The 26,887-nt window shown below is 38.7% G+C and overlaps 1 protein-coding gene across 4 annotated transcripts in view; it reads right to left on the bottom strand.

Annotated features, from left to right (window-relative positions):
• Positions 1–575: 575 nt before the first annotated feature.
• PLAG1 (PLAG1 zinc finger) overlaps positions 576–26,887 on the bottom strand; it is a 47,129-nt gene continuing 20,817 nt past the window's right edge. Inside the window, exons 2-4 of one of the 4 annotated variants that reach the window (XM_053248040.1) lie at positions 12,107–12,210; positions 7,169–7,527; positions 576–6,668 (exon numbers count right to left, since the gene is read on the bottom strand). In XM_053248040.1, the coding sequence (XP_053104015.1) occupies positions 5,405–6,668; positions 7,169–7,410 (1,506 nt within the window). In that variant the 5' untranslated portion in view covers positions 7,411–7,527; positions 12,107–12,210 and the 3' untranslated portion in view covers positions 576–5,404. Of the gene's footprint in view, positions 6,669–7,168; positions 7,528–12,047; positions 12,211–26,887 lie in introns of all 4 variants that reach the window. The other 3 variants (XM_053248041.1, XM_053248043.1, XM_053248042.1) reach the window with 3 other exon arrangements.

Raw genomic sequence — 26,887 nt, forward strand, 5'->3', positions numbered from 1 at the left:
AGACATTACAAGTCACCCAGGTTTGCCACATTTCTTATCCAGCTCAGACATTTCCTTCTTGATACCATTATCACCATCGGCAAAAGTGTGGGGTGTAGGGATAGGCAATGTACCTGAGTATCAACTGCTATGGACAAATTCCCATACAACTGCTATGGACAAATTCCCTAAATGCGATAGTTGATAACTATAAGCACATTTGTGGAAACACAGTGGTTAGGTCGAAGAATCCTTTAAACTACAGCCTGCTAGAAAACATGGCACTTAATATCAACCAACTGTGCTATAGCTCTGTATCATTCCAATGATACAAATATATTAATGATATCTTAAAAGCATAATTGGCAGTTAATTCAGCTGGTGACAGAGCACAAATATGACATCATCTGTGGTTGATAAGATTTAAACATCCCTGTCCATTTTTCATAAAAGCTCATTACTCCCTCATTTGGAAATGCTGTCAGTGGTTAGATAGTCATTTTTTTGGACTTGTGATAGCTGTCAGTTTACCACCCACAAAGTCAGATAAGCTGTCAGAATAGATTTTTATCCAAGATACATACACATCATACTTAATTCCAGGCATATTTTGTACATAACTAAAACCATTCTGTTTTATTGATATTTTGTGGAGTTCACATATTTTTGTACAGCAAACATAACACTGTAGGCCACAAGAAGCTGCAGCACTATTGTTTAATAGCAGCAAGTTATATTATCATCAGGGTATGTGGACAATAAATAGTCTGTTTCTTTGGATATGAATGTCTAAAATGAATTTCTGCTGCAGCCTCATAATGTGATAGCTATTTTACAGAGCTTATACACAAAAATATATATGCAATCTTTTGTCTATATTTTATACAAATACAACAGTAGTTTGTGAATACATTTTAAAGTACATATACATGATAAGCAACTCAATTTCCCATATCACAGGATAGTAATTTTAAATGAAATACACAAATTCAGTATGGAATGCATTTTTCATTTTTGACTCAAAATCTGTATCATTAGAACATTTTAGCACAGAAGTCCAAACATTTTGCACTATCTAAAAATATAATTTCAGCAATCCAAGTCAGGTTCAGGTGTCATCCTTTTAAAAATAATAATATTTCCCAGTTAAATCAATATTTGAAGGGCTGTTAGAAACAAGTATGTTCTTCACTTCACACCATATCAAAAGCCCCCCTTTCATTTGTCATAATCTAGTTTTGAAAATAGGTTTATTTGGGTAAAAATTTGCATATCCAAGTTTCTCCTTTTGCAAGTGCATATGAATACATGGTGGTGTACAAAATTCATTAATGACAAATTAAGTCACAGTATAAAAATATATCATACATCTATAAATCTAGTATAGGCCTTTCTCTATGGATAAAAGTACATCAGTCTGAATGAGAGAGGGAGGTCTGTAGCACCATGAGAGGAGTTGTATCCCAAGTTATATTAGCAGCATGATCCACTATAATATATTTGCAGGAGTGTTTCTGAGAAGATCAACATTCATTCTGGTTCAACTGTACCACTGAAGCTTATACTGAAAAGTGTTTGCATGCAATTAACAATAGTTCTGTGTCAATTTTAGGGTTCAATAACGTATCAAAAGACATGGCCTTCTAGCATACAACTACCCTTATTTTATAAGGGATAAAAGGACTGTATAACACTTTTTGTTTACTGTGAGCTCCATTTAAATTGCCTTCCTCTAATGTTAAACAGGTGAATCCTTTCATTGTATACCAATAGGATGCAGATAGGCAGCTGAGCCAACACAGTATACTTCATAGCAAATAAGTGTAATGTATTTGTTCTGTTACTAAGAGGCACATAATTTTGAGCTGCTAAACCAGTGTATGAGACAAATAATTAAGAGCTTAATCCTTCTCTTTATACTAACAGGCACAGGATCAACCCTATGTTGAATTCCAACAGCAGCACAGCTATGGTAGGACATCATCTATTTAGAATACTGCATATTTAACATTCTGAAAGGTTGCAATCCTATGCACATTTACATGAAGTAAATCCCACTGAATTCAGTGGGCCTAAGGAGTAAACATGTATAGGATTGGGCTGTAAGGCTGAACTTGTGTGCCTAATTTCACGTATGTAATTCCCACTGAAATGTATGGGACTTACCTAGCATTAGTGGGCATGTGACTGCTATGTCTAAGATTCCAGAGCATACACTTAACTATTGTTGACAACTCAATTTCTGGACTGTTGTTAAAATGGCAGAAGACAGCATAGCTTGAAACATGTAAACCTAGGAATCCACTGTAAAACCCTTTTAAAAAGACACACTGGTTCTGTGCAATATAGCAAATTGATACAAAAACACTGTAAGATGTACCTGTTAAAAGTTACAATGTTTACCATTTTGTACCCAAAGCATTATAACAAAGGCCCACATATGTAATCTAATGGCACTTGAAACATTATAATAGAAGATTTTATAATAGAAAGTATAACCTGTAAGAAATTCTTTTTATAAGGTTTAGATTTTCTTTTTGAAAGTGCTATATCTTGTATTATGTGTAACACAGAAGTTGATCGAGCTTTAGTTTAAAAAACATCAAACAACAACATTGGCCTACAATACATATAGAGCTCACTAGGCAAAAGATCCTGAAAATATGTACTCTTAACATTCATTATTAGCTTAATAAAGCAATCAGGTCTGGCTCATGTTTTAGTCAGTATATGGTTTTTGAAAACCTCTACTGCCAAATGAATAAATCACTCTATTCCACAATTCACTACTAATAAAAACACAAGCAAATTATATATATAATATTTTTTTAAAATCCATAGCAGAAGTTTAGAAGTTGCACAAAGTGTGGTGCATGATCAGCCAGCACACACCACACTCACCATTAAAAATTAACCTGGTAACTACAAAATAGGCTTTAAAAATTGACATTTTAAAGTTGCCAATAATGACTCTGCCTAAATGATAGTCATAAAGCATTAATGTGTAAATATTGCCTAAACTGTCGATCTGCTTCCACATACTTGTACATCCTACTTCAGTGGTGTGCATACAAGGTGTAGCCATCCGCCAAAGCTCTAACTGAATGAAGTTCAATATCTTGTCTGAGGTCCCTACTGGTACTTTGAAGTGTACCTGTCTAATCTTATTTTACAACCTAAAGGAATCACAACAATATGGAGTCTTCAGAGGTACCAAGTAGAACTGGCAAAACTAGGGTGGTTTTGTTTTGTTTTTTAAATCAAATTAACCAGCAACTAACACTGAACACAGATAACATTGTTTATATATACTGTCCCTGTCAAACCCCGTAAGAAATGTAGTGGTAAGCATCCATTAGAAACTGAAATGCTAAAACTAGTTCAACACACTTCTGAAATGGCCAATATGCATTTTTCAACAGTTGTCCAATAATGCTGTTTCCACTAAGTTATACAACTGTTTTAAGTGAATGAAAAGTGGGATAAGGCCAGTCACTCAGATGCTGATTCTGTGAGGTTTACTACCTTCAGTGTCTACATAGAGCACACAAGGACGTTTAAAGTTTCCTCATAGGATGAGACTCCGTCAGAGATATAAAGCCTTTTTAATATTTTTTAAAAACCCAAGAAAAAGGATTCAACTTGGTTTTTGCCATTTGGGTTCTGAAGTAGCTTCGTAATATTTCCAATTTTTCTTCTGAGATTTGTTTTTCACCTTTAAAAATTATGGTGCTAAGAGGCTGGAAAGCAATATTGAACAAATCATTCCACTAAAGATATATTTAAGCTATCTGTTTCATAGAAACTAAAAGGAAGCAATCATGCAGCAGAGCTAAAGTCTACTTTGAGAAAGTATTCTCACAGCATATTGGAGCAGCTTGCAGAATTTTGAAAAGGTATTTTCCTTATTAATACATCCTTATTTTAATGCCTTTGGAACATAAACATTTATAAAAAGTTACCATTCAGTAATAAAATTTAAATACATATCAGTATAAAATAGTAAAATCACACCTGCATATTGTTCCTACAATAAAAAAGTAGGAACTAATGATACAAATATTGGGAGCCAAAGCTCCTTAAATGGGAGCAACTTTTGTTTCTGTGAAGTATATTTATTTTAACCTCTTAAAAACCTTGTATTCATCCACACAAATGATTGGAGATAGTTAAGCAATATAAATTGTTTTTCCTTAATATGAAATGGAAAATAATGTTACCGAGTTATAGCAAAACTACCTTGCATTTATCACAGTTTCCCCCTCTTTTGCTATCGGGGGTAAGGAATATAAGAGGGTGCTTTGCAGAGGAACAGAAATTTGACATACAGCATGAATTTGCCATTTTTGTCATTACTTTTCCTAAATACCCTTGAATATTAGGTAAAAGTGGCATAAGCAATATGCTTTTACTTAACTCCTAAGAGTCCTGTTTTTAATTCTTGGCAGTGAAAAAAAGTCACTAGCCAAATACCCAGGCGTGGTAAGTGTGATCATCATCTAAGTTGTTGCTTAGGGTGACATTAAACACCATGAAATACAACTCAAGAGATCTGCTCCAATGAAAATATGGAAAAAGATGTATTTTCAAAAAATTACATTCATTTTCTGACTGCATTCTAAAAATCAGATTGACAAGTTATGACATTTTCCGGTTGGATCTGACCTCACATTTTGGATAAGTCAGCTGGGAAAAATGGATACTTACAGAAAAGGTGAAATACTGTATTCTTTCTAGTAAAAAAGTAAAATTACACAATTTCTACTGAATGTCAGCTCTTAATTTTTACCTCTTTTTAAATCTGCCAAATAGGCATTTTTTCTTACCAAATTTTACTACTACATAATTGCGCTTGTCAAATTAGAAATTTCTTCCTAACTTTTTGAGGTTACTTGAGCAAAAATGGTATGTCCTTCAGACCATTAAAGAATTCTACAGGTAAACACTGTACATTTTTCATACAAGAGTTAACATTTTACTCTTTTATAAAACATTATTTCAGGTTATGAACAAGGCAACATTTTCCTGATTTCCCCCCAGAAATTTATATGTAGTAACATTAATGTTTTGTTGCTATTTTTAACACTATTATATAGCCACCAATTCACTAACAGAATTATCAAATCTTAATGAAATTTTAAACAAGGGAAGCATAACATTTAGTGGGAATGGTTTTTTTAAAGAGTGTGTATGTATGTATATGGGTATATTGGCAGTGAAAAATAGAGACTTTTTAAAAAACCAAAGTAAACAACTGAATGAACACATTCAAAATATTTTAGGAGTTAAATTTGAATTTCATACTGGCTTAATGAGATTGGTACTGTACAAAAGTAGATTTACAAATGACATAGTAGGCACTACATTAATAAAAGTAATCTAAGGCATTTCTACAAATAAACTGTCACAAGGTTGTTTTTTCAACCTATTGGAAAGCTTGATGAAAACGTGGTAGGGTCGTGGTTGTGTTTAGACTGCTTGTGAAAGCTGCTGACAATGAATGCAAAGACCCAAGACCTATACTGTTTCCAGGGTCTTGTGGATCTTGTGCCTGTGGAGGAAGCTGAGTCATAGATGAATGTGCCTCCTCTTGTGTGTAATTCATTCCAAGATTTCCAACAGAAACAGAAGGGTTAAAAGGAGGTCCATTTACTGGTATAAAATTGAACAACTGAGAAAAGTCCAGTGATGGGGTACTTAGAGGTTCACTAATTGAAACAGAACTTTTGGAAAGGGAAACATCCCCAGATCCATCATCTAGTGGCCCCACTTGAGGATCCAATCCCAGTTTAGATGAAGATGCTTGAGAATCTTGGGATGAAGAAGGCAAACCACTTTGCAGCTCCATTAAGTAACTTTCAATTTCCCCTTTCAATGGCTGCTCTTTATCAGTCATAGAAACTGTATATGAGGTAGAACTGAGTGGATATTTTAGAGAAAGCTGGTGAGAAGGGTGGACAGATTCCATATCTATTGGACAAGGCATTCCTAAGGGTAATGATGTGGCAACCATTTGGTGTGCAGATGTTGAACTCTGCATGGACTGAATTTGAGTGTTATAGAGATTTAATTGCAAAGTGTTTGTGAATGGCTTTGATATCAGTTCACTGGAAGATAAAGACATCACTGGAAGCAGCTCATCCTTTATAGGCACAGAAACATTGCAAGTAAATGGGTCGAGAAGGTCCATTGGCTCTGTTTTGACCTTCAAAAGTTCTTGGTTGTGACTTTTCTTCATATGCCGTGTTAGGTGATCCTTCCGGCCAAATCTCTGTGCACAGTACTGACACAGGAAGTCCTTTCTTCCAGTATGCACTACCATGTGTCTTCGGACATCCTTTCGGGTGTAAAACCGACGATCACAGTGTTCACACTGGTGCTTTTTCTCCTTCACGCCACCTGATGATTTGCCTGCATGAGTTTTTAGGTGCTCCAACAGCACCCCTGTGCTTTCAAATGTCTGCAAACATACTTTACAGGTGAGGTCACCACTTGTTGCCGCATGCAAAGCCAGATGACGCTTAAACCCAAGCTTCGTGTTGTAGTTCTTTCCACATTCTTCACACTTAAAGGCCTCTTTATTGGGATTATGTGTATGTAGGTGATTCTTTAGGTGATCTTTTCGATGAAACATTTTCTCACAATAATTACACTTGTGGGTTTTCTCAGGAGAATGAGTAGCCATATGCCTTTAAACACAGATATATTCCGTAAGTAATTATTTTGATCAAGAATTATGTGCTCATTTTTAATGGAGCTAAATACTAAACAATTTTCCCCCAAACAGATATTGTGTAGGAGACATATCACTGCAAACACTGTATGTCATACTTAAATATAGCAAGTCACAAGCCATTTCATTTTAGCTTGATGATATTAAGCTATTAGTAAGATATTATGTGTGAATATTTTAGTTATGTCCATAGCCAAAATGTTCAGTCCATACACTTTGCAACAAGTTTATACAACTGAAAAGCTTTAAACTTCCTCTTTGAAAATAACACAAAACACAAACTCAAAGACATTAGCTTGTAAAACTATGCATTGTAGCTTATAATTCTACAATCTGATGTCTAAATTAACATTTCCTTCCTGTAAATCAGCTGAAGTGTACACAGATATAAGTTTACAAAGATTAAAATGGCCAACAAACGATAATATAATCTGAAAGATAAATAGAGTTTAATACCTTAGTAATTTGTACTTAGAAACAAAGGCCTTGGTGCAGTCTTGTTGTGTGCACTTGTAGGGCCTCTCTCCTGTGTGAGAGTATGAGTGAACCTTTAATTTCTCAACACTGTTAAAGGCCTTGTCACACAGTTGGCAAGGAAAGTTTTTTCTTGGTTTGGATTCACCACGCTTACGTTTCCCTGAAGGGACTTTCTGGGTATCTCTTACTTCTGACAAATCACCAGGAATGACAGTGGCCATCGCAGCCTAAACCAGGCCTTCTTGTTGGACACTTGGGAATTGCCCAACTCCACTAAATGATTTAGCTTTAGATGGCTTCTCAAGTTTCATGTGGTCGTTAAAGAAAGCAAAAGGGGACTGGAAAAAAAAATAAGAAACAACTATTTGTAACTACACTTAATTTTGAAGTTTACTTGCTAAGTGATGCTTTTGAATAAAGCTTAATATAAAATTAAGTTCAGCTGGTCTAATGTAATATATGTAGACAAGCTATTTAGCACAGCTCAAAATTCACTGCTCAGAATGGACAGATCCACATGTGCACTGAAACTACATCTTGTAATTTTTGTAAGGCTCATGAGATACTATTACAAAGTTGCAGGAATTTACTTAAGCCTATACAAAATTAGGCTGGCTGTTCATGCGATTTAATAGAATATGGTTTCAGTAATCTTCAAATATCTTTATATTGCACCAAATCAAATGTGATATGACTAAAGGGCATGCCATGCCCTCTTTCAACTAGAAGTTGGGTACATTAACCACTTCTGCATCTTACAAAGAAAGACACTTTGCAATTCAGAAGGACTCTAGTTTGTACTGGCCCACTTACTCTGCAGCATTAGGACGGCAAAGCAAGAGCTGCCTCTTCACAGAGAGGCTGCTGAAGAGCTCAGCTTGTACTTCAGTCAAGCATGTGCGGAGCAGTTATTTTGGTTGTTTTCAAAAGTATTTTTTTTTTGGCTTCTAGAAATATGTCTAAGGCCTCAGAAGCATAGTTCTGGAAGCCAACTGCCCCCCCTCGGCCCCAACCCCCCAAAAACACAACCCTTTGGGAGGGCAGAAAAATCAACAAATATCACTCGTCCTCCATGAATGCTTGACTGTGGGACAAGCATTTGGCTGAACAGCAGCCTCTCCACAAGGGTGCATCTCTTGCCCTGCCCTTCTGCTGCTGCAGTACATATTGGCCGCTACATATAGTTAGTACACTATATATAATTTTCACTAGTATATGGTGAAAGTTAATGGCAAAACAGCACAGAACAATCACATGGAACAGTCCTTTGGACGACAGGTGAGGAAACGGCACATTTGAATAGTACTACGCTGATGTTTTTCTTTCATGTGGAAGCTATTGTGTCAGGGAGAAGGCCTCTGATATAATTTAGCCTCCTTTGACACAAGTTTTTTTTTTTAAATTGCAGGAATTATTTTTAATAAGGAAAAATCCATAGTTGTGCATTCCCCTGCTACATTCTGAAATGCTATAGTATTCAGTGGGCTGTACCATGTGATTTTTCAGAATATGTTTGTGGTCCTAGTACTTCTAACTATATCAAAATCTGACTTTAAACCAACTATAAGTGATTTATGTTTAATATTCTAGTTCCCAAGAACAACCACCTAGCCCCAAAGTTTAGTAACCATTAACACTGTACAATCCTTTATTTTAACGAAGTGGCAGTATTTGAGAATTAAAATTAAACTGAGCCTATAGATAGTAGCCAAAGAAACTATGACAACAGAGTGGAATCTAGAAATCCAATTGACAGATAAAAGGAGTATGAGAAAAGACAAGCATAAGCATAGAAGGTCTCATAAGAGGATTTACTTAAGGCTGTCTGATGTTGGTCTCATAGCAGAGTGACTGCTCAAAATTCTGTAAAGTATCCTTTGAAACAAATCTCAAACACACCTGGTAGGTTGATTGGTAAATACACTTTTTATAAAATCTTATATTGTCTTAAGGACATTCATAAGATAATAAGGAACTGAAGGTTCTTGTAGAACAGAGATGAGTTTAACATGATTTCTTTTTTCCTCAATTACTCTGCTTCAGATTAAAACAAATTACATGTATCGCTTTTTACATCTGTTGCCACGCACCCACCACCCACCCCGGATGAATTGCATAAGGACTTAGCATATAAGATGAAGTAGTAATAGTCTTCAGAATGCAGTTTCATCAACAGTCTAGAAGTTGCTAGGGGCAAACTGAACTGGTGAGCTGGGATGCAACCCTGGCTCTCCAGCTGTTTAGCTACAACTCCCATCATCCTCAGCCACAATGTGCTGACTACAGTTAATATGTCTGCACCAGCAATTTCACTAACCATTAATGCCAAAGCAGAGTTTGGAAACCTACTTTTAAATATGTTACAAGCTGTGGTTTAGCTCTAACTATGGTTAGCAAAACTGCCAGTGCAGATGCAGTGCTCACCACAGTTAGGCCAAAAAAGTGAAAAGTGGGTATGAGTGTACAAGAGGAATAAGTATGTACATGAATCAAGCACCCATCACTTTCTAACCATAGTTCGACTACTGGGCAGCACTAACATCCACCAAGCCTAAAATGGTTCTATGAACTTCTAAACATTTATAAAATGGCAGAGTATAAGGGTGGTTGTGTTGCTCATTGCTAGTAATATCAGACCACTCAATAGATGCCTGTAGCATTAGTCATATTTTATAAAGTACTAGTATTACAATTGTCAGGCTGTCTTGGTGGATGAGACAGCTGCATTCTCTCACTGATTAAAAACTGTGATTGAACACTGAAAAGCACATCTGTGCAAAAAGAGAACTACTTTATAAGAGTTTAGAGCCCCTCCACAAATGAACAACATCTGCATATTTGTTGTGCCATAAATAAACCGATAGCTTGAAAATGCTAAAGCTGAATTGCTGTACAATGGAATGAAAGGTTCCAACTAATTAATTCTAGTTCTTCCCTTAATTAACAAAAACAATCAATCTCAGGTAATCTGTAAATAAAAAAATACAGACCAGCTATAATTCCTGGCCGTCTGTCTTTCTAACCTTTCCATATTACTGCCAATATTTATTAAGCTAATTTAGAAAGTACCATGAAAGTGGAAATTCAGAAAAACAAAAAAACCAATACCACCCCCACCCCCGGATTCTATTGTGGGTTGTTACAAGAGGATGCAATGCTAAACTTGCAAGTTAGAGAAAGAAAAATAATAAAGTGCAAGAAGTTTTAAAGGAATGCTTTATGACTCAAGAAAGAAAGCACAATTGAAAATGTTTATGATGCTTCCTACTTCAGTGTTATCTCTCTTAGCTATATGGCACCCAAGTCCTTACAAAAAATAAGCAATACCTAAGGCACCTATGGTTAACTGCAGTTTTATTTTATCTAGTCATACAAACACAACAGTTTAAGTTCAGGGATTTGTTTTTTCATTTATAATATTCAACACACACACAAACCCCTAGAAAAACCAATGCTACTCTAACACTACTGGTGTTTGTGTGTTTTGCAAGTTAGGTAGCAACAGAGGAAAGGCTCTAGCATTTCTTTTTATTTTGCATTTAAGTTAGCAAAAAAAATTATTAATGCTGTGCCTCTTTACTAAAGAGTAATTGAGCGAGCGAGAGAAATTGGGAGCCATTATGTAAAACTATCCTCAGGCCCTAATTAGATGTGTTGGCAGAACAGCCTGCATCTTAGAACATGGATGTGCAGCACAGCTGTGAATAAACAAAATTTAAAGCAAGCAAGCAGTGGGGAAAGGTGCTGAACTCTTTCCTCAGCCACTGTTTTGGTTTTTTTGCTAGCCATGTTTCATTTGGCCATGTTCACTTCTGGTCTCAGAGTCTGGCTAGAAGTCATGCCAGTGGATTGCAGCATTGTGGGGTTCAAAAGTAGTAGGCAATAGGCATGGCACTTCTCTCCCATTGCTGCTCATCTACTTTTAAATGCCCACATCACTTGTGATCTGTGCAGCAGACACATGCTCCAACATACAAGCCTGCTCTTATTGCATCTAGTTAGGGTATATGTTCCGGATGATCAAGGAGACCTATTTGTTCCAAAGTTGGGATGTGGAGTGGGGGTAGGGGCTACTATTTGCTCCTGAAAGATCTGATCCATTAATATGAATCTTTCTTTTGTGACAAAGGAATTCAATAGAGATGACCTGGAAATAAAAATAGAATAGACTCAGTCATATAACAGATGTCCCTCCTAAGAACCTTAAGTTTTTCAACCGTTTTAAAATAAATATATTAAAGAGTGGGCAGAAAGTTAGAGATTAAGGACACATTTTCCTTATAAAAACATTTTGAAATTCACTGGCCAAGAAACAACAAAGTTTGTGCATGCATATAAAGTACTTTTATGAGCATAAAGAGGGCAGTTTATCTTCCCTGACAAGCTACAATCCTCATACCACATTGAATGCTACTCCAGAGGATCATCAGATCTTCAGGAGTGGCGTTCAGGTATGGGACATGCAAGGAGATGATGCAGTTTTATTTTGTAAGAGCATCAGAAAGCCCTGGTGTGCATGCAAACAACTGCATATGGTCCTTTGGATCCCAACCAGGATGATAATATTCTACTATTCCTAGGGTGAATTTCTAAATAATTAAACCACTCACTAATTCATTATTTCTGGATATCGTATGGCTATTTTAGCTGTGGATGTACAGGCTGAGCAATGCAGACAGTGTTTTAACATTGATGCTCAAATATTACACTTCTCAAAGACCAGCTGAAAAAAAATTTAGTAACACCTATTTCCAGCTCAGTATATTATCACTTCACATTGATACTTTTCACAACTACAAGATGAATGATACAATATTTAAAACTACATTAAAAAACAATACTTTTATATATTTTATACCATTTTAAAAGGTGTTCATACTCAAAACAGATTTATGGTAGCCTCTGTTCAGTGCACACCTGGTGATGGATAATGAAGAAAAACCTTCAGATTTTGGTCTTAACCAGTTCCATTGACATGTCTAGGAGCAAACCAGAATCCAGTGCTTCCCATTTTTGCTGATCTGAAAAACAAAGAAGAAGGGGCTAGACATTAGTGAAAGAGTTAAGTCCAGAAAGAAAAACTGCCCACGCTCAAGAGTTTTATGGTATAACTACATAGTTAACTAGGCATGGATAATTTGCTAACAATGGTCATGATCTAGATCCTCTCCATGCACAGAACAGGGTGTGTCAGCTCTACACAGAGAATTGGAATCTATCAAGCAAGGAAAAGGGATGTGTGACAATTGCCTCTCCTCTTGGTGCTCATACAACAGTGTCACCAAAAGGTACAATCCTCTTTTGGGTACATCCAGTCATACACTACCTATACTAGAAGCAGAAATAACTACACACAAAAGTGTCACTGAGTGCCCAGAGAAAGAATGGTGTGTGAAGAAGTGCCACTGGTTGATAAGGGGATTATCCATTTATTCTTCACTGCCCCTCTTTGCTCATCCATTCTGACTGGTTTCTGATCCTCTTTATGAAATCACTGTTTCTGCTTTCAGAATGGCTGGATAGTAACTTGGTACATCAGTTAATATTCTTAATTACTCATATCATCGAATAATTAACCATAAAATATTGTTACATGACAGCAATATTGTAGGCAAAAAAATTGCCTTTATCCCTTCAAAGTTATGTTTGAGATCCTGTTTTTTGGGTAGAGAGCTGACCTGAAGATGAAACAGTAGTTGGGGAAAGGGTTAAACACTCTTCTCCATCCCACTGCTTTTCTAAACCTCCTCCTGAAATGGGATTTCCGGTTTCCCCCCCACAAAAAGGAACAGCAGTCACTCCATGTGTAACATGTTGGGAGCTTCACATGCTACTTTAGATGCCAGGTTTGCCACCAGAGCCTTGGGAACATATGTGAGTCCAACTTCACACCAAGGTGATGCCAACATTGGTTGCGTTTTACAAACCCACCAATGCCAGCATGATAATTAGGGAAGATATGAAAAACAGAGGCATTCTAATATCATTGAATGATCTCTGCAGTCAGATAAAGATAAAATGTGCCGTCAAGTCAATTTCGACTCCTGGTGCCCGCAGAGCCCTGTAGTTTTCTTTGGTAGAATACATCGTCATACTTAGAATACTGTGGCAGAGATATAGCTTCTTATGAAGAATGGCTTAGATGTTTAGGGTTTTTTCCCTTTAGTTTACAAAAAAGGTGAGGTACATAATAGATGGTTAAAACATGCACAAGTCCTGAGAAGGAAATTACTGCATACTAATTATTCACTTTTTGAACATTCAAGAACCATTGAGAGACATCAGATTTTTGAGGCACTAGCCACTCCTGCTTGTCACAGAAACTCTTGAAGTGTGTGTGTGTGTGTGTGTGTGTGTGTATTTAAACAATGTGTTTGGTGTCACGAGTGTGTACTAAATTACACCAGTCCTATTTAAAAAACAACCACCACTGCACAACCTATCAGCTAAAAGCAAGTGCAGTATAACTGATATGGTATTACACTTAGCCTTGGGAAACAGGAGTTTGAATGTTGTGAAATATCTGGGCCATCTCTCTCTCTCTCTCTCTCTCTCTCTCTCTCTCTCTCTCTCTCTCTCTCTCTCTCTCTCGTGTGTGTGTGTGTGTGTGTATGTATGAGAGAGAGAGAGAGAGCGCATTACTAATTCTGATTGTAATGTATCCCACCAGGTTGTTGCAAGAATAAAGTGGAATTTTTCCAATGTATGCCACTCTGAGCTGCTGCTTGAAGACAGCGTTACAAATGAAAGTTTTCTTGCTTTAATCAGCCTTTGTCTTTTAAGCCAGACACACAAATAACTACTTCCCTAGTTGAGTAAAAATTGCCGACATAAAAGAGTCAACTCGAAGCTCTCAATATTCAGAGCATCCTTAGCATGAACCAAGTACTTTAAAAGTAAAATTCCACAGTACAAAGATGAACAAGCTTTGCACTTGTAAGTTATTAATGTACAAGGAGTTTCCCTGCTTTGTTCTGCAAACAGCTTTGCCATTTTTATAATTGTCAGGACCTGCAAGTTAGCTATAGAAGAAGAGTGTGCCACATGTGGGGTGAGCACATGCAAAATGGAACATACAGGATAAGTATATTCTGCCATATAAAGGTGCACAAAATATATGTAAATAAAAACAATCATATAGGTAAAGTTAACCACCATATTCAATGCTGATCATATCCCAGAGATAAGCAATCTTGAGAGCAAGACAAGGAATTAAGGCATTATGGATGAGAAGATACTGAAAATACTGGAATGAAGCAAACTATTATGTAAGTCATAAGCCAAAACTTAAGAGTTTGAGTTTTTAATATATCAGGTGTATTCCTGAATTCCTATTGTTCATAATAATATTACATTATTATTGTTGTTGTTGTTGTTCTTCATAACAATTAGTTTCATTGAACTAATTTTTACACTCACAATTACCAGATAATCTTGTTTTTAGTCTCAATATTGAAGCTCTTAACATTTGTCTGTAGAGCTTTTAATTTTATGATTAATTAGAATATCACTAAAAACATTTCTAAAAACAGAACAGATATATACTCTGAGAAGATATAGCATAGTAAAATTTTTAATATGTAGTTAGGAAGTATTTTAGTGATATTACAGTCATGTTTACGCTAAGGTTATTGGGTTAAAAGACAGATAGGAATATTGCTTGACAAAGGGAAGAAAACAACAGTGAGATATTTAAAAGAGCCATTATGTATGCATTTTAAATTTAAAAAAATCTCATGCACAATTGATAAATCCCAAACTGGTTAATATTAAGATATCTAGGAGCTGAACAGGTGAAAAACCTGTTTGGGAAATAAAACTGCAAAGTGAAATCAACAGGGATCCCACTTGCCTGTGGGAAGTCTATGTACCTATTGGTACTACGATTAGCTAAATATTTCTAGCCATTTCAACACCAAATCTTGAACATTTTCATCAGTGCCTATAGTGTTAACAGTAAGAACTGCTGGTTCTGCATTACTATGTACTCCATTCTAAGTACACATTTTCTTTGTGTAACAAATGTTACAGTAAAGTTTCAAGTCAAATGAGTGACTCAGCCAGTTTAAGAGGGTTTTTTAAACACAGGCGCACACAAAAGAGAGAGAGAGAGAGATTGCACACTATGAATGACGCAATCAATGAATCAAAGGATTTTAAACAAAGGCATTCCTCAAAAATGAAACTTTAGTTTCCCAGAGAAAGTCATTAACATTCTATGAGTCTACTCTGTACAGCCTAGATTCTTATGCAACAACAACAATTTTTCACAAACAGCTGCAAAGAGATGGCAAGCAACATGACCATATTCAATTCAATAATCATTATAATGTAGTATAAGAGTTTATTAGGGGTTCTGTAACTGAACTTGTGCACACCAGGCAGAGAGACAATCTAGGCTGAATTTGTACTAGTTTCCTATTGTTTACTAGGTAGTTCAAGGTGATTAACTACACAACCCTAAAATGTTCTGGTCTTAGCATGGACAAGAAGGGTACACAGACCCATCCAAACTGAATTCTATGGTTCTTCTCTACTTGAATAGGCCTGGGGCAGCAAGATGGAGCAGGTTATAAGCTTTTTAAAAAACCCACACATTCCAAAAGCATATCCATAGGCCCTAATCCTGCAAAGGGCCAGAGCAAGGGTGTCAAACGCAATTGGGTGAGGGGCCAGATTTGATTCCAATACATGTCTGGAGGGCCACACATAGCGTAGAATTACCATATATACTTACTAATATTTATTAAATTATTAATAAAAATTGTAATAAGAATTGTCAAATAAAATGTCATGACAGAAATTAAAAGATTAAAATGGTTTCTCACAGATAAAACAAATCAATACAAAATAACTTCAGAACAACAAAAATTACTCCAAAGAGTAATTTTGGAATGCAGTATACCACAACTTATTTGCAGTTGTGCTTCCAGTCTGTGGGAGGGGGTCAGCCTGCTTGAGAGGAATGCTGTACTCAACCAGATGACTGAACTGGGTAACAATGCACAGCACCAACCTCTGAGTGGTGTGTACAAGCTATTCGGGATGGTCCAAAGGCAATTGGTGACAGTATCCCAGTTATTTGTAACTGTGATATTAATGTGAGGGATGCACATTTGAGTGGGTTGTGCATAAACTGGCTTTTGGACAGAACAACATACATCAGCTCCTAGCGGACAGGAGCTTCACCATGTCTTCAATTAAGCTTCACCATGTCTTCAATTAAGACATGGCATGGGATAGTTAAAAGCTAATGTTGGGGTACAGACTTGTTAAAAATCCAGGTCCTCTTCTGATTTCATCTTCACCTTTAATTCAAACAAGTAACAAAAAACAGATACAGAACTTCAGCTTGTGACTGTAATGCACAAAGTGCATTTTTACCCTCACTTTTTTCTGTAAGGTCAGAAAGTACAACTTTCAGGCAGACTTCCTCATTTCAGAACACTGTAACAGGGGCTAGAAATATCTGACAGGGAGAACTGAAAGGTTTACAGTAGTGACCGATACAAATTTGAATTATGCACCCCAAACCCAACCAAATATAAGTCTGTAAGTGAATATAATGTTTCCTCCATGCTATCCAATCCACTATCAGAAGGGCAGAACGGAGAGGAACTTCTTTTCAAGGCAGGCTCCTCAACTGTGAAGCCTATTATTGTCAGAACTAGAGTCCCCAGAGGGAGTCACGATTAAGATTACAACCCTCTGCAGCAGATCTGAATGGAAATAGTTCCCACAATACTAAGAGGGGGCCTGAGGAAACACATTGCGTGCTGAAGCTGCAGCCTCTTTCTCTCCCTTGCCAGCACTGCCACACTTCCTGCTCACCTGCTGAGGCAGCTTCTTGCTGCCCTCTCCGGCATGGGCTGAAGCTACTGGCCCATGCCACTTCCTGGCCAGCAGCAGCAATGGCTACTTCTTGGCCACTGTGGTTTCTTCTTGCCCTCATCAAGAGCCCGCCGCCAGCAATCTGAAGCTTCTGGCTGCCATGGCTTCTTGCTGTGGACGGTGCTTCTCAGCCACACTGATAGTGGCACCAATAGCCACTTCTTGGCCTCTGCTGCAGTGGTGGCAGACGTGGCTAAGGGCTTGGGGACCGGACAGTTTGGCTCCACCAGCCAGATCCAGTCCACAAACTGGGACTTGGACAGTCCACCAGACTGGCTGGCACAGTATCACTTCTTTGATGCACCCTAACCACCACCTCTATCACTATGGTTTTTAAAGAGTCATTGTACACATACAATTAAAATAATGGGTAGCTGAGCAGTAGCATATCAAGACAAAAGGATGGGTGCTATGGAAAAGTTGCTATTCACTATTCTTAATAGCAACAGGACAAGCAGCACCCACCTTTTCCAAATTTACAATCTAAGTTACAGAGAGAAGTTTAAGTTTTTGGATGAACCAATGTAATTGTGTTGCTGAATAAAACTGAACTAAATACTTATGAAGTCTTTTTTTACAGAGAAAAGGAGAGCTGGTCTGGGAGAGGAGAGGTGTCTTGTGGTAGCAAGCATGACTTGTCCCCTTAGCTAAGCAGGGTCCACCTTGGTTGCATAAGAATGGGAGACTTGGTGTGTGAACACTGTGAGATATTCCCCATAGGGGATGGAGCTGCTCTGGGAAGAGCAGGAGGTTCCATGTTCCCTCCCTGGCATCTCCAAGACAGGGCTGAGAGAGATTCCTGCCTGCAACCTTGGAGAAGCTGCTGCCAATCTGGGTAGACAATACTGAGCTAGCTAGACCAATGGTCTGACTCAGAATATGGCAACTTCTTATGTTCCTATAAAATTTCACGCAAGAAAATTTGTTATTTTTTATCACTGTTTGAAAAAAGCATGACAAAATGTGTGGCTGTTGATCTCAAAGAAAATCTGCAAGCAACTGATTTTGCTAGCAAAATCTGATGTCCAGTTTATGTTCTAATACTGCATGGGAGGAGGCAATGGTAAAGCCCTCCTGTATTCTACCAAAGAAAACCACAGGGCTCTGTGGATGCCAGGAGTCAAAATTGACTCGATGGCACACTTTACCTTTACTGTACGTTCTACGTAACAATGGTATATCAAAGACATTGGAGAAGTTTGTAACTCTTTCATAAACCTGTGTCACCTCAGGAACACAGAACAGAAGCCTGCTATCAGTAGTGGGCATCTATCTTCTTTATATATATTTCTCTGAGGCATACCCGTTGCTAATCCCATGCGTGGCAGCTCTTGCGAGAGTTCAAGCAGCTGCCGGATAGCAACGGGTGGGAGGGAAGAAAATGGTGGCTGCAGCTGGTCGGCCCACAGGGAAACAAAACAGCGGTGAACGGTGGCAGCCAGCAAGAAAATGGTGGCAGCTGGCCAAGCGGCCAGCAAGAAAACAGCGGTGGCGGGCAGGTGGGGGAAGTAGCAGCTGACTGGCAAGCAGGGGAAGCACCGGGGGAAATGGTGGTGGAGGATGGTTGGCAGACGGAGGAAAATGGAGGCGAAAGACAGAAACGGCGGTGGGGGCAAACTAGAGGCACAGATGCTCTGCGCCAGTTCAGCTAGTTTTTAATATATATATATATATATATATAAGGCTAAGGACCACTCACACAGTAGGGCTTGCCAATCAGAGGTAACCTCCAATCAGAGGAGCAGAAGCACCGTGGTGATTGGGTAGTGGGAATTCCATATGCAGATGGGGGTAGGAGCCTGTGATGGTTAAGGCCAGTTGGAATGCAACTGTTACTGGTTGGAAAATGTGCTTGATTGTAGAGAAAAGAAGAGTCATGTGGAAGGAAGAGCCCCTTCAGGATAAGGAGGCTTTCACTGATGAGGAAACAAGATGAACAAGATCTGTTAACTCAGGGGGAGGGATAGAAAGACAGACAGAGGGGAAGAGTGAGCAGAGGAGAAAGAGAAAAAGAAGGGAAGGGAAGAGAGGAAGAAGGAAGGGTGAGGGGCGGTCCCGGGCTTGTCAGCATCCTGAAGGGGAATGAACAGCCATGACAGCAGTGGCAGCGAGGAAGGTCCTGGTGAACCACTGCTCCTGCTCCTGTGGGGAAAAGCAGGAGCAGGGCTCAGCTGAGGAGGTCTCTGGGTTAGAGGGCTGTGGCTTGGCCAAGCAGCACTGGCAAAACCAGAGCCACAACCAAGAGAGATGAGGGGGATGGAAGCAACAGGATGGAGGAGGAGCAGGAGCACAGCTCAGGTGAGGATTGAGATGGTGAGGGGGCTGTAGCGAGGGTGAGGGGAGCAATCAAGTACTAGTGCACAGATGTTCTGCGTGGATTAAGCTAGTATTTATTAAAATATTTATATTCCACATTCCAACCTCCTACAACTCTTATTTTAATATTCTATTTAATGTGGTGTCATAGTTTGTGCAGTCAGCCTCAGAATTTCTTTTCTCATGAATAATCTCGAAAAAGGATAAATTAGGTGCATCAAAAGCTGAACAGAACTTTGCAATGGCACTTCAACTGATGCAAAAGACTGAGATTGTACTTTTGATTCACATTTTAGATTTTTGCAGCTCACAGCCGGATTTTAAAAACCCAGCATCCACTGGCTGGTTCATCATCAACATCGATAAAATCAAGTCAGTTTTTTAAAGATAAAATATTGAACAAGTGGGTAGCTTACATCAGAAGAAGAAGGTAGAAAGAAGAGCAGTAAAAGGCATAGGAAGAACCCTTGTTGACTCCAACAATACAGAGCAGACAGGTTCAGAACAGTAAGATCAGAACCAAACAAGAACTATGGGGAAGGGTGGAAAATAGAGCACAGAGCAGGTAGGATACACATCAAGAAGAACTGAAAATAAGTTATGGAGATTCTCACCCCCAAGGCATAGCTGTTTCAATTTACCAGCCTTTACATTGTACTTCCTGATTTAGAATCTGACAAATCACTTTGTTTTACCACCGAACAAAAATCCTCAGTTTTACGACAGAACAGAAATTCCACCAGCCCCAGAAATTGTTAACCCAGATCAGTAACAACCCATGGAAGATACTTCAGATTAATTCCTATTTTAAAAATCAAAATCAATTTTATAAAAAATTACTCCAGACTTAAAGGGAAAGTACTGAGGCTCAAGATATTTATCTACCTGTCAACTTTGCCAGCTTTTCTGCTCCCCAAAGTGTATGTAATGAGGAACATTTAAGAAAAGTATAATCTAAAATCACGCACCAGGTCTAAATCATTATATAAACAAGGTAGATATTTTGTAAGGATACATCTAAGAGAGCATAATAGAAAAGGTAAGTTCAAAAGGCAGAAGTCCTAACTACAGATGTAACAGAATGGCTGAACCAGCAAATACACTTGAAAGCTCTAAATTTCACTGCATCTTTGTGATCCTACAGATACTTTTAGGTCAGGACCACAAACCTCTTACAAGACCCACAGCAGAAAGTAGTTCTCTATAACTTTGTGAACTCCAGCTGTGACACCAAAGACACCAAACAGCCCCCTGCCCCCGAACACACCAGAGGATTTATCACCTTTCAGGAAATCCAATCAATTCCACAAGCTTCACTTGTAGTAAGTTGTTTCTTATTCTTTATAGTCTGACCAGTTCTTTAGTATGCATGTTAATTAAAAGATCTACAATAGGCCTTAAGTGTCAGAAGAAAATAAAGATATTCTGTTTCCCACATTACAAGATCAGTACCTTGACAAGCCAGAAAGGAAGTTTGAAGTTGCTCTCTTTAGACAGTTGAGTTTAAACTAGGGATGTGTGAATTGATTCGTGGCCAAATCGATTCGACTTGAATCTGGGCAGTTTGAGTGATCTGACCTCAAATAGAATCACTCTTAACAATTCGGATGAATCTATTCGAATAAAATGTGAATCTAATAAACCCAGATTCTAGAGCAGCATTTGAGCTTGTATTGAATCAAGCCAATTTAATTAAATTTCAAATCAATTAACAAAAGTCAATTTGGACACATCCCTAGTCTAAAGCCAATTATTCTAATCAGTCTATGTGCTAGATATTTGCACTTTTGGAAGAACAAGCTAGATCAAGCAAGACCTTTTCAAACTGGGTGTATGAAATCCCAGCTCTCCAACAGCTAAATCTGATTGAAATTAACATCCAAAGCCTTCAAACAGAACAAATTCATGTCATTGTTTTGTGCTCCCTCCCCCTCTCCCCCCAACGAGCAATAAGAAGTTGCAGGAGCAGCCTTACAGAGGTGAGTGTGCTCCTCTCCTCACAGTTTTTGTTAAAATCAAGTTATTGTTTTTGTGATATCCATTTACAAATACCCAAGAGAACACTATAAGAGCAGGCAAGGCTGTCTTAAAGCAACATCAGTGCTCTGAAAGCAATAAGCAAACAATAGGTAACTACCTTAAATTGGGCTGACAATCAGATGCAATTTAATGTGGGCCCTAGCACACAATTTTTCAATAGATCAGATATTTTGCACCCTGTATTGGATCATATCAGTGACAATAGGTATCAGCAGTAGAGTTTAGAAACACTGCTTTCCTCCCTGACACCTGGCCCCAAATGTTCTAGGGAATAGTGTTCCTTCTAAGGCAGGGGTGGGGAACCTTGGCCCTCCAGCTGTTTTTGAACTACAACTGCCACCATCCCCAGCCACAATAATTGTGGCTGGGGATGATGGGAGTTGTAGTTCAACAACAGCTGGAGGGCCAAGGTTCCCCACCCCTGCTCTAAGGCATGCATGTGTGCTCACATGTTTTTTGATGTCCACTCAGTTAATTTTAGATCCCACTCAGGATTAATCACAAAGGTCCCACTCTGAATCCATGTGTGCACACACTGCTTTGATACTGCTGCCCAGGACAAAATTCATTCCACACTCAGATGAAAAGAACTAGAGAACACATTGCTAGGGAAGGCTATTTGCTGTGGAGGGAATACTTTGGGCCAATTGCTGGGGAGAAGGATGTGTTTTTAAGCTCTGTTGCTTATCAAGGCAACAGCTTTTTCGAGTTAGAAGGAAGGAGAACCCACTGTACTGCCACCAGAAAGTTTTCACACAGGGTTTTTAAAGCCCTTTAGCTAACATCTCTGCCGGAATGGAGGATATGCATTCACATATCGAGCAGATTTACTCCGAAGTCCCTGAGAGCTATCAGGGAATACACACAATTTGGTTTTTCAGTGTGCGTTAGAGTGCAGCCCGTTTTATATCCGCGGTAAAAAATTTCCCTTAAAGTTTAGAAAAACAATCATAGAACCCACGCTTTAAGTATCATAAAGTTGTGGAGAGTCGCATGAACAAAACACACTTTAAAACCCACATGGTAAAATATATAGTGGGTCAGTTCAGACAATCTTTTGCCAGATTTGCCATCCTACATGATAAAGAAATGAGTGTGCCATGAGAATACAGGTCTCCCCACTCCAGTGTGCTGTTTCTAAATCTTGTGAGGCTGAAATTCATCAAAACCTCTGCTTTACATGCAGTTCAAATACTACTTTAAAGTCATATCTGGACCACAAGCAGGGAGTGGCTTGGATGAGCCACCCTCCATGCAGTTAAGAAACGGTATGATGGGGGACATGCATACTTACATCTTTGTGATGCCAGATGAGCCCTTCAGGCCAAATATACAAAGGTTTTGGGAATATAGAAAATGTTCTGGGAATTCCCCCTATATTTCAGTTTTACTAAAACTACTATACAGTAGTTTAATGAATGCTAACTATTGTGGTGGTGGTGGTGGTGGTAGTACAGGTGAAACTCGAAAAATTAGAATATCGTGCAAAAGTTCATTAATTTCAGTAATGCAAATTAAAAGGTGAAACTGATATATGAGATAGACGCATTACATGCAAAGCGAGATAAGTCAAGCCTTAATATGTTATAATTGTGATGATCATGGCGTACAGCTCATGAGAACCCCAAATCCACAATCCCAGAAAATTAGAATATTACATGAAACCAATAAAACAAGGATTGTCAATAGAACAATATTGGACCTCTGAAAAGTATAAGCATGCATATGTATTCAGTACTTGGTTTGGGCCCCTTTTGCAGCAATTACTGCCTCAATGCGGCGTGGCATGGATGCTATCAGCCTGTGGCACTGCTGAGGTGTTATGGAAGACCAGGATGCTTCAATAGCGGCCTTCAGCTCTTCTGCATTGTTTGGTCTCATGTCTCTCATCCTTCTCTTGGCAATGCCCCATAGATTCTCTATGGGGTTCAGGTCAGCCGAGTTTGTTGGCCAATCAAGCACAGTAATCCCATGGTCATTGAACCAGGTTTTGGTACTCTTGGCAGTGTGGGCAGGTGCCAAGTCCTGCTGGAAAATGAAGTCAGCATCCCCATACAGCTCATCTGCGGAAGGAAGCATGAAGTGCTCCAAAATCTCCTGATAGACGGCTGCGTTGACCCTGGACTTAATGAAGCACAGTGGACCAACACCAGCAGATGACACGGCTCCCCAAATCAACACAGACTGTGGAAACTTCACACTGGACTTCAAGCATCTTGCATTGTGTGCCTCTCCATTCTTCCTCCAGACTCTGGGTCCTTGGTTTCCAAATGAGATGCAAAAGTTGCTCTCATCTGAAAAGAGGACTTTGGACCACTGAGCAACAGACCAGCTCTTTTTTTCTTGAGCCCAGGTAAGATGCTTCTGGTGTTGTTTGTTGTTCAGGAGCGGCTTGACAAGAGGAATACGACATTTGAAGCCCATGTCCAGGATCCGTCTGTGTGTGGTGGCTCTTGATGCACTAACTCCAGCCTCAGTCCACTCCTTGTGAAAGTCCCCAACACTTTTGAATGGCCTTTTCCTGACAATCCTCTCCAGGATGCGGTCATCCCTGCTGCTTGTGCACCTTTTTCTTCCACACTTTTCCCTTCCACATAACTTTCTATTAATGTGCTTTGATACAGCACTTTGGGGACATCCAACTTCTTTTGCAATTACCTTTTGAGGCTTTCCCTCCTTATGGAGGGTGTCAATGATGGTTTTCTGCACAACTGTCAAGTCAGCAGTCTTTCCCATGATTGTGATTCCTAATGAACCAGACTGAGAGACCATTTAAAGGCTCAGGAACCCTTTGCAGGTGTTATGGATTGATTAGCTGATTGGAGTGGGACACCTGGAGCCTAGACTGTTGAACCTTTTCACAATATTCTAATTTTCTGGGAATGTGGATTTGGGGTTCTCATGAGCTGTACGCCATGATCATCACAATTATAACAAATTAAGGCTTGACTTATCTCGCTTTGCATGTAATGCGTCTATCTCATATATCAGTTTCACCTTTTAATTTGCATTACTGAAATTAATGAACTTTTGCACGATATTTAAATTTTTTGAGTTTCACCTGTATTCTGTGGGGAAAAATCTGTTTCTAAAAATTTATTGTCTGACATTCATCTGCAAGTTCCAGACCAACAATGAGCTGTTGCTTGAACAGGGGAAGGGAAGATTTTAACCAATCTCCCATCTCCTCTGAAGCTCGTCATGTATCACCAAAATATGTCCTTGAGGGTTGTACAAACTTCAGGGACATAACTTGATAATACAAGGTGAGCTTAAAAGGTAAGGCAGGACTGGCAAAAATCACCCCTTTGCCTAGTCAACCGTCAGCACAGTGGTGATCTGTAAGTCATGCTTCTAGACATGTGCAATACTAATCCAGATGTCCATCATTACTTCATAAAATTCATTAGTAAGAATGAATTTACACATATTCATTATACAAGTTCACCAATTTGAGAGTTATAATGTTTTTCAGGTAATTATCCTTTGGAAGTGTATGAGGGAGAACAAATGTGTGTTTTTATTGAATATTTCAATCAATATAGTTTCTTTCCACCTACATCTTTTAATTTTAGTATAACATTTACATCACATTAAGTGTTATTATTTCCTATCCCCCATCCTGCAAAATCAAATATTTCAATTAACTTGACAACTTGAAAAACTTGAGAGATAGTGTGCGAGATATGAAGGTGTGCTTTTTACTAAATAAAAAAAGTAAAACATGCCAAATCAAAGCACAGTCTATTTAGGACATCAGGAAAATCTGCATAGTAAAATTTCCCCGGGGTGGTGGTGGTACAAATCTTATGCCAACAAGCAAAAAAAAAAAAAAAAAAAAAAATGCATGGAAAAGTTCTTTCCACTCAAAAGTGTCCACAAAGTCCACATCTCTGCAAAATATCATATAAACTAGCCCAATTCTTGTCTCCAGATGTTTTCTTTAGCCTTACAAATATGAGTCTGGGACTCTCCAGAAAAGACACACATCTGTGGGGGGAATGCCCAAGTTTCTCTCTCATGCAACCTATATACACATTCTGCACTCCAAGTTGCCTCCTCCTGAATCAGCTTCTCTAAAATAAAACTGGCAGTCATAGATTTGTTACACGTATTTTTGTACAATAGTTCACTGGACCCTTTGTTACACTCTGCTCTCACAAAACAAAAGCTACAATCCTATGCACATTTACTTGGAAACAGATCCTATTAAACTCAGCAGAACTTACTCCTGAGTATGCATGCACAGGATCACATATGGAATGCAGGAGAGGATGTATAGATAAAGGTGGTTCCATGAAAACAGACAAGCTGTAATTGAGAGAATAGGGGCAAGGACCTGCTTCTTGACCTTGACAACAGGGTCAGAAGGTGCAGAGTCACAAGGTGCAGGTTTAGTCCTAACCACAATGGTGTTTCTCACTGGGGAACTACTGCTCCATCCCCTGAGAGATCTGCTATGCAGAGAGTTCTTATTCTGACCCCCTAGCTATTCATCATTTACATAAAAGCCACTGATTGAGCTTGTCTAGGATTTTCGAGATTGGTATACCAATATCCAACTCTTTTAAATCAGATTTGAATGGCGCTGGATGAAGACCAATAAACAAACTCAATCATAACATTAAAACAGCTTTGCTAAATTGGCCCAAAGCCTTCTTTTGGTAGATGGTTTATCTGCCTAGATAGTGGTGTTTGCTCTGTTCTGGATAGGCTTGCACACACTCTAAGGGTCAGGTTAGTAGTCTGAGTGCTATTAAAGTGAATCTTTTTCATTGGGGGGGGGGGCCCATGTTGTCTTGGTGGAGAAAGGATCTTTCACCAACTAAGGCTGTAGAACCAGCTAGATGCTCTTCTGGACAGAGAACCGGGCCACAGTTATTCATGTTATGCTATTATCAACTGCATTATTACAATGCATTTTATGTGGCGATGTGGTTCAAGAACTACTGCTAGCACAAAATATGTTACTAATTGGGACTGTATATATCCAGACCATCTCCAGGTTGAGCCCTACATACATGGAACCAGGTTACCTTGAGGATCATCTTCTCCCACACCAACCAAACCAGTTATTGCTCTTCAGGTCCCTCACCTACATATGCAATAGAACCTTTTCAATTGTGGTGCCTCAGCTCTGGAATACTCTTCTTAGAGAGGCTAACTTTATTTCAACAGGCTTTTGTCTGAATAGTTGGTTTTGTTGGCTCTCATAGGCTGCCTTGAATGGTTCAAGTCTTAATTAGAAAGGAAGGGTACATGTGCAACACATTTTCTACCATATAAGTACCATCCAAATAGCAACAGAAATAATAAAGCCATAAGTAGAATGGTCTACAACACACCAGTTTAAAAACCAGAAACAGTCAGTAGTTACACAGCCAAGCAAAATTCCACACAGATTCAAAACATACTTTGGGACAACATTTTAACACAGTGACAGAAAGCTAG

This window comes from Hemicordylus capensis, chromosome 4 (assembly GCF_027244095.1).
Source record: "Hemicordylus capensis ecotype Gifberg chromosome 4, rHemCap1.1.pri, whole genome shotgun sequence".
Lineage (NCBI taxonomy): Eukaryota > Metazoa > Chordata > Lepidosauria > Squamata > Cordylidae > Hemicordylus > Hemicordylus capensis.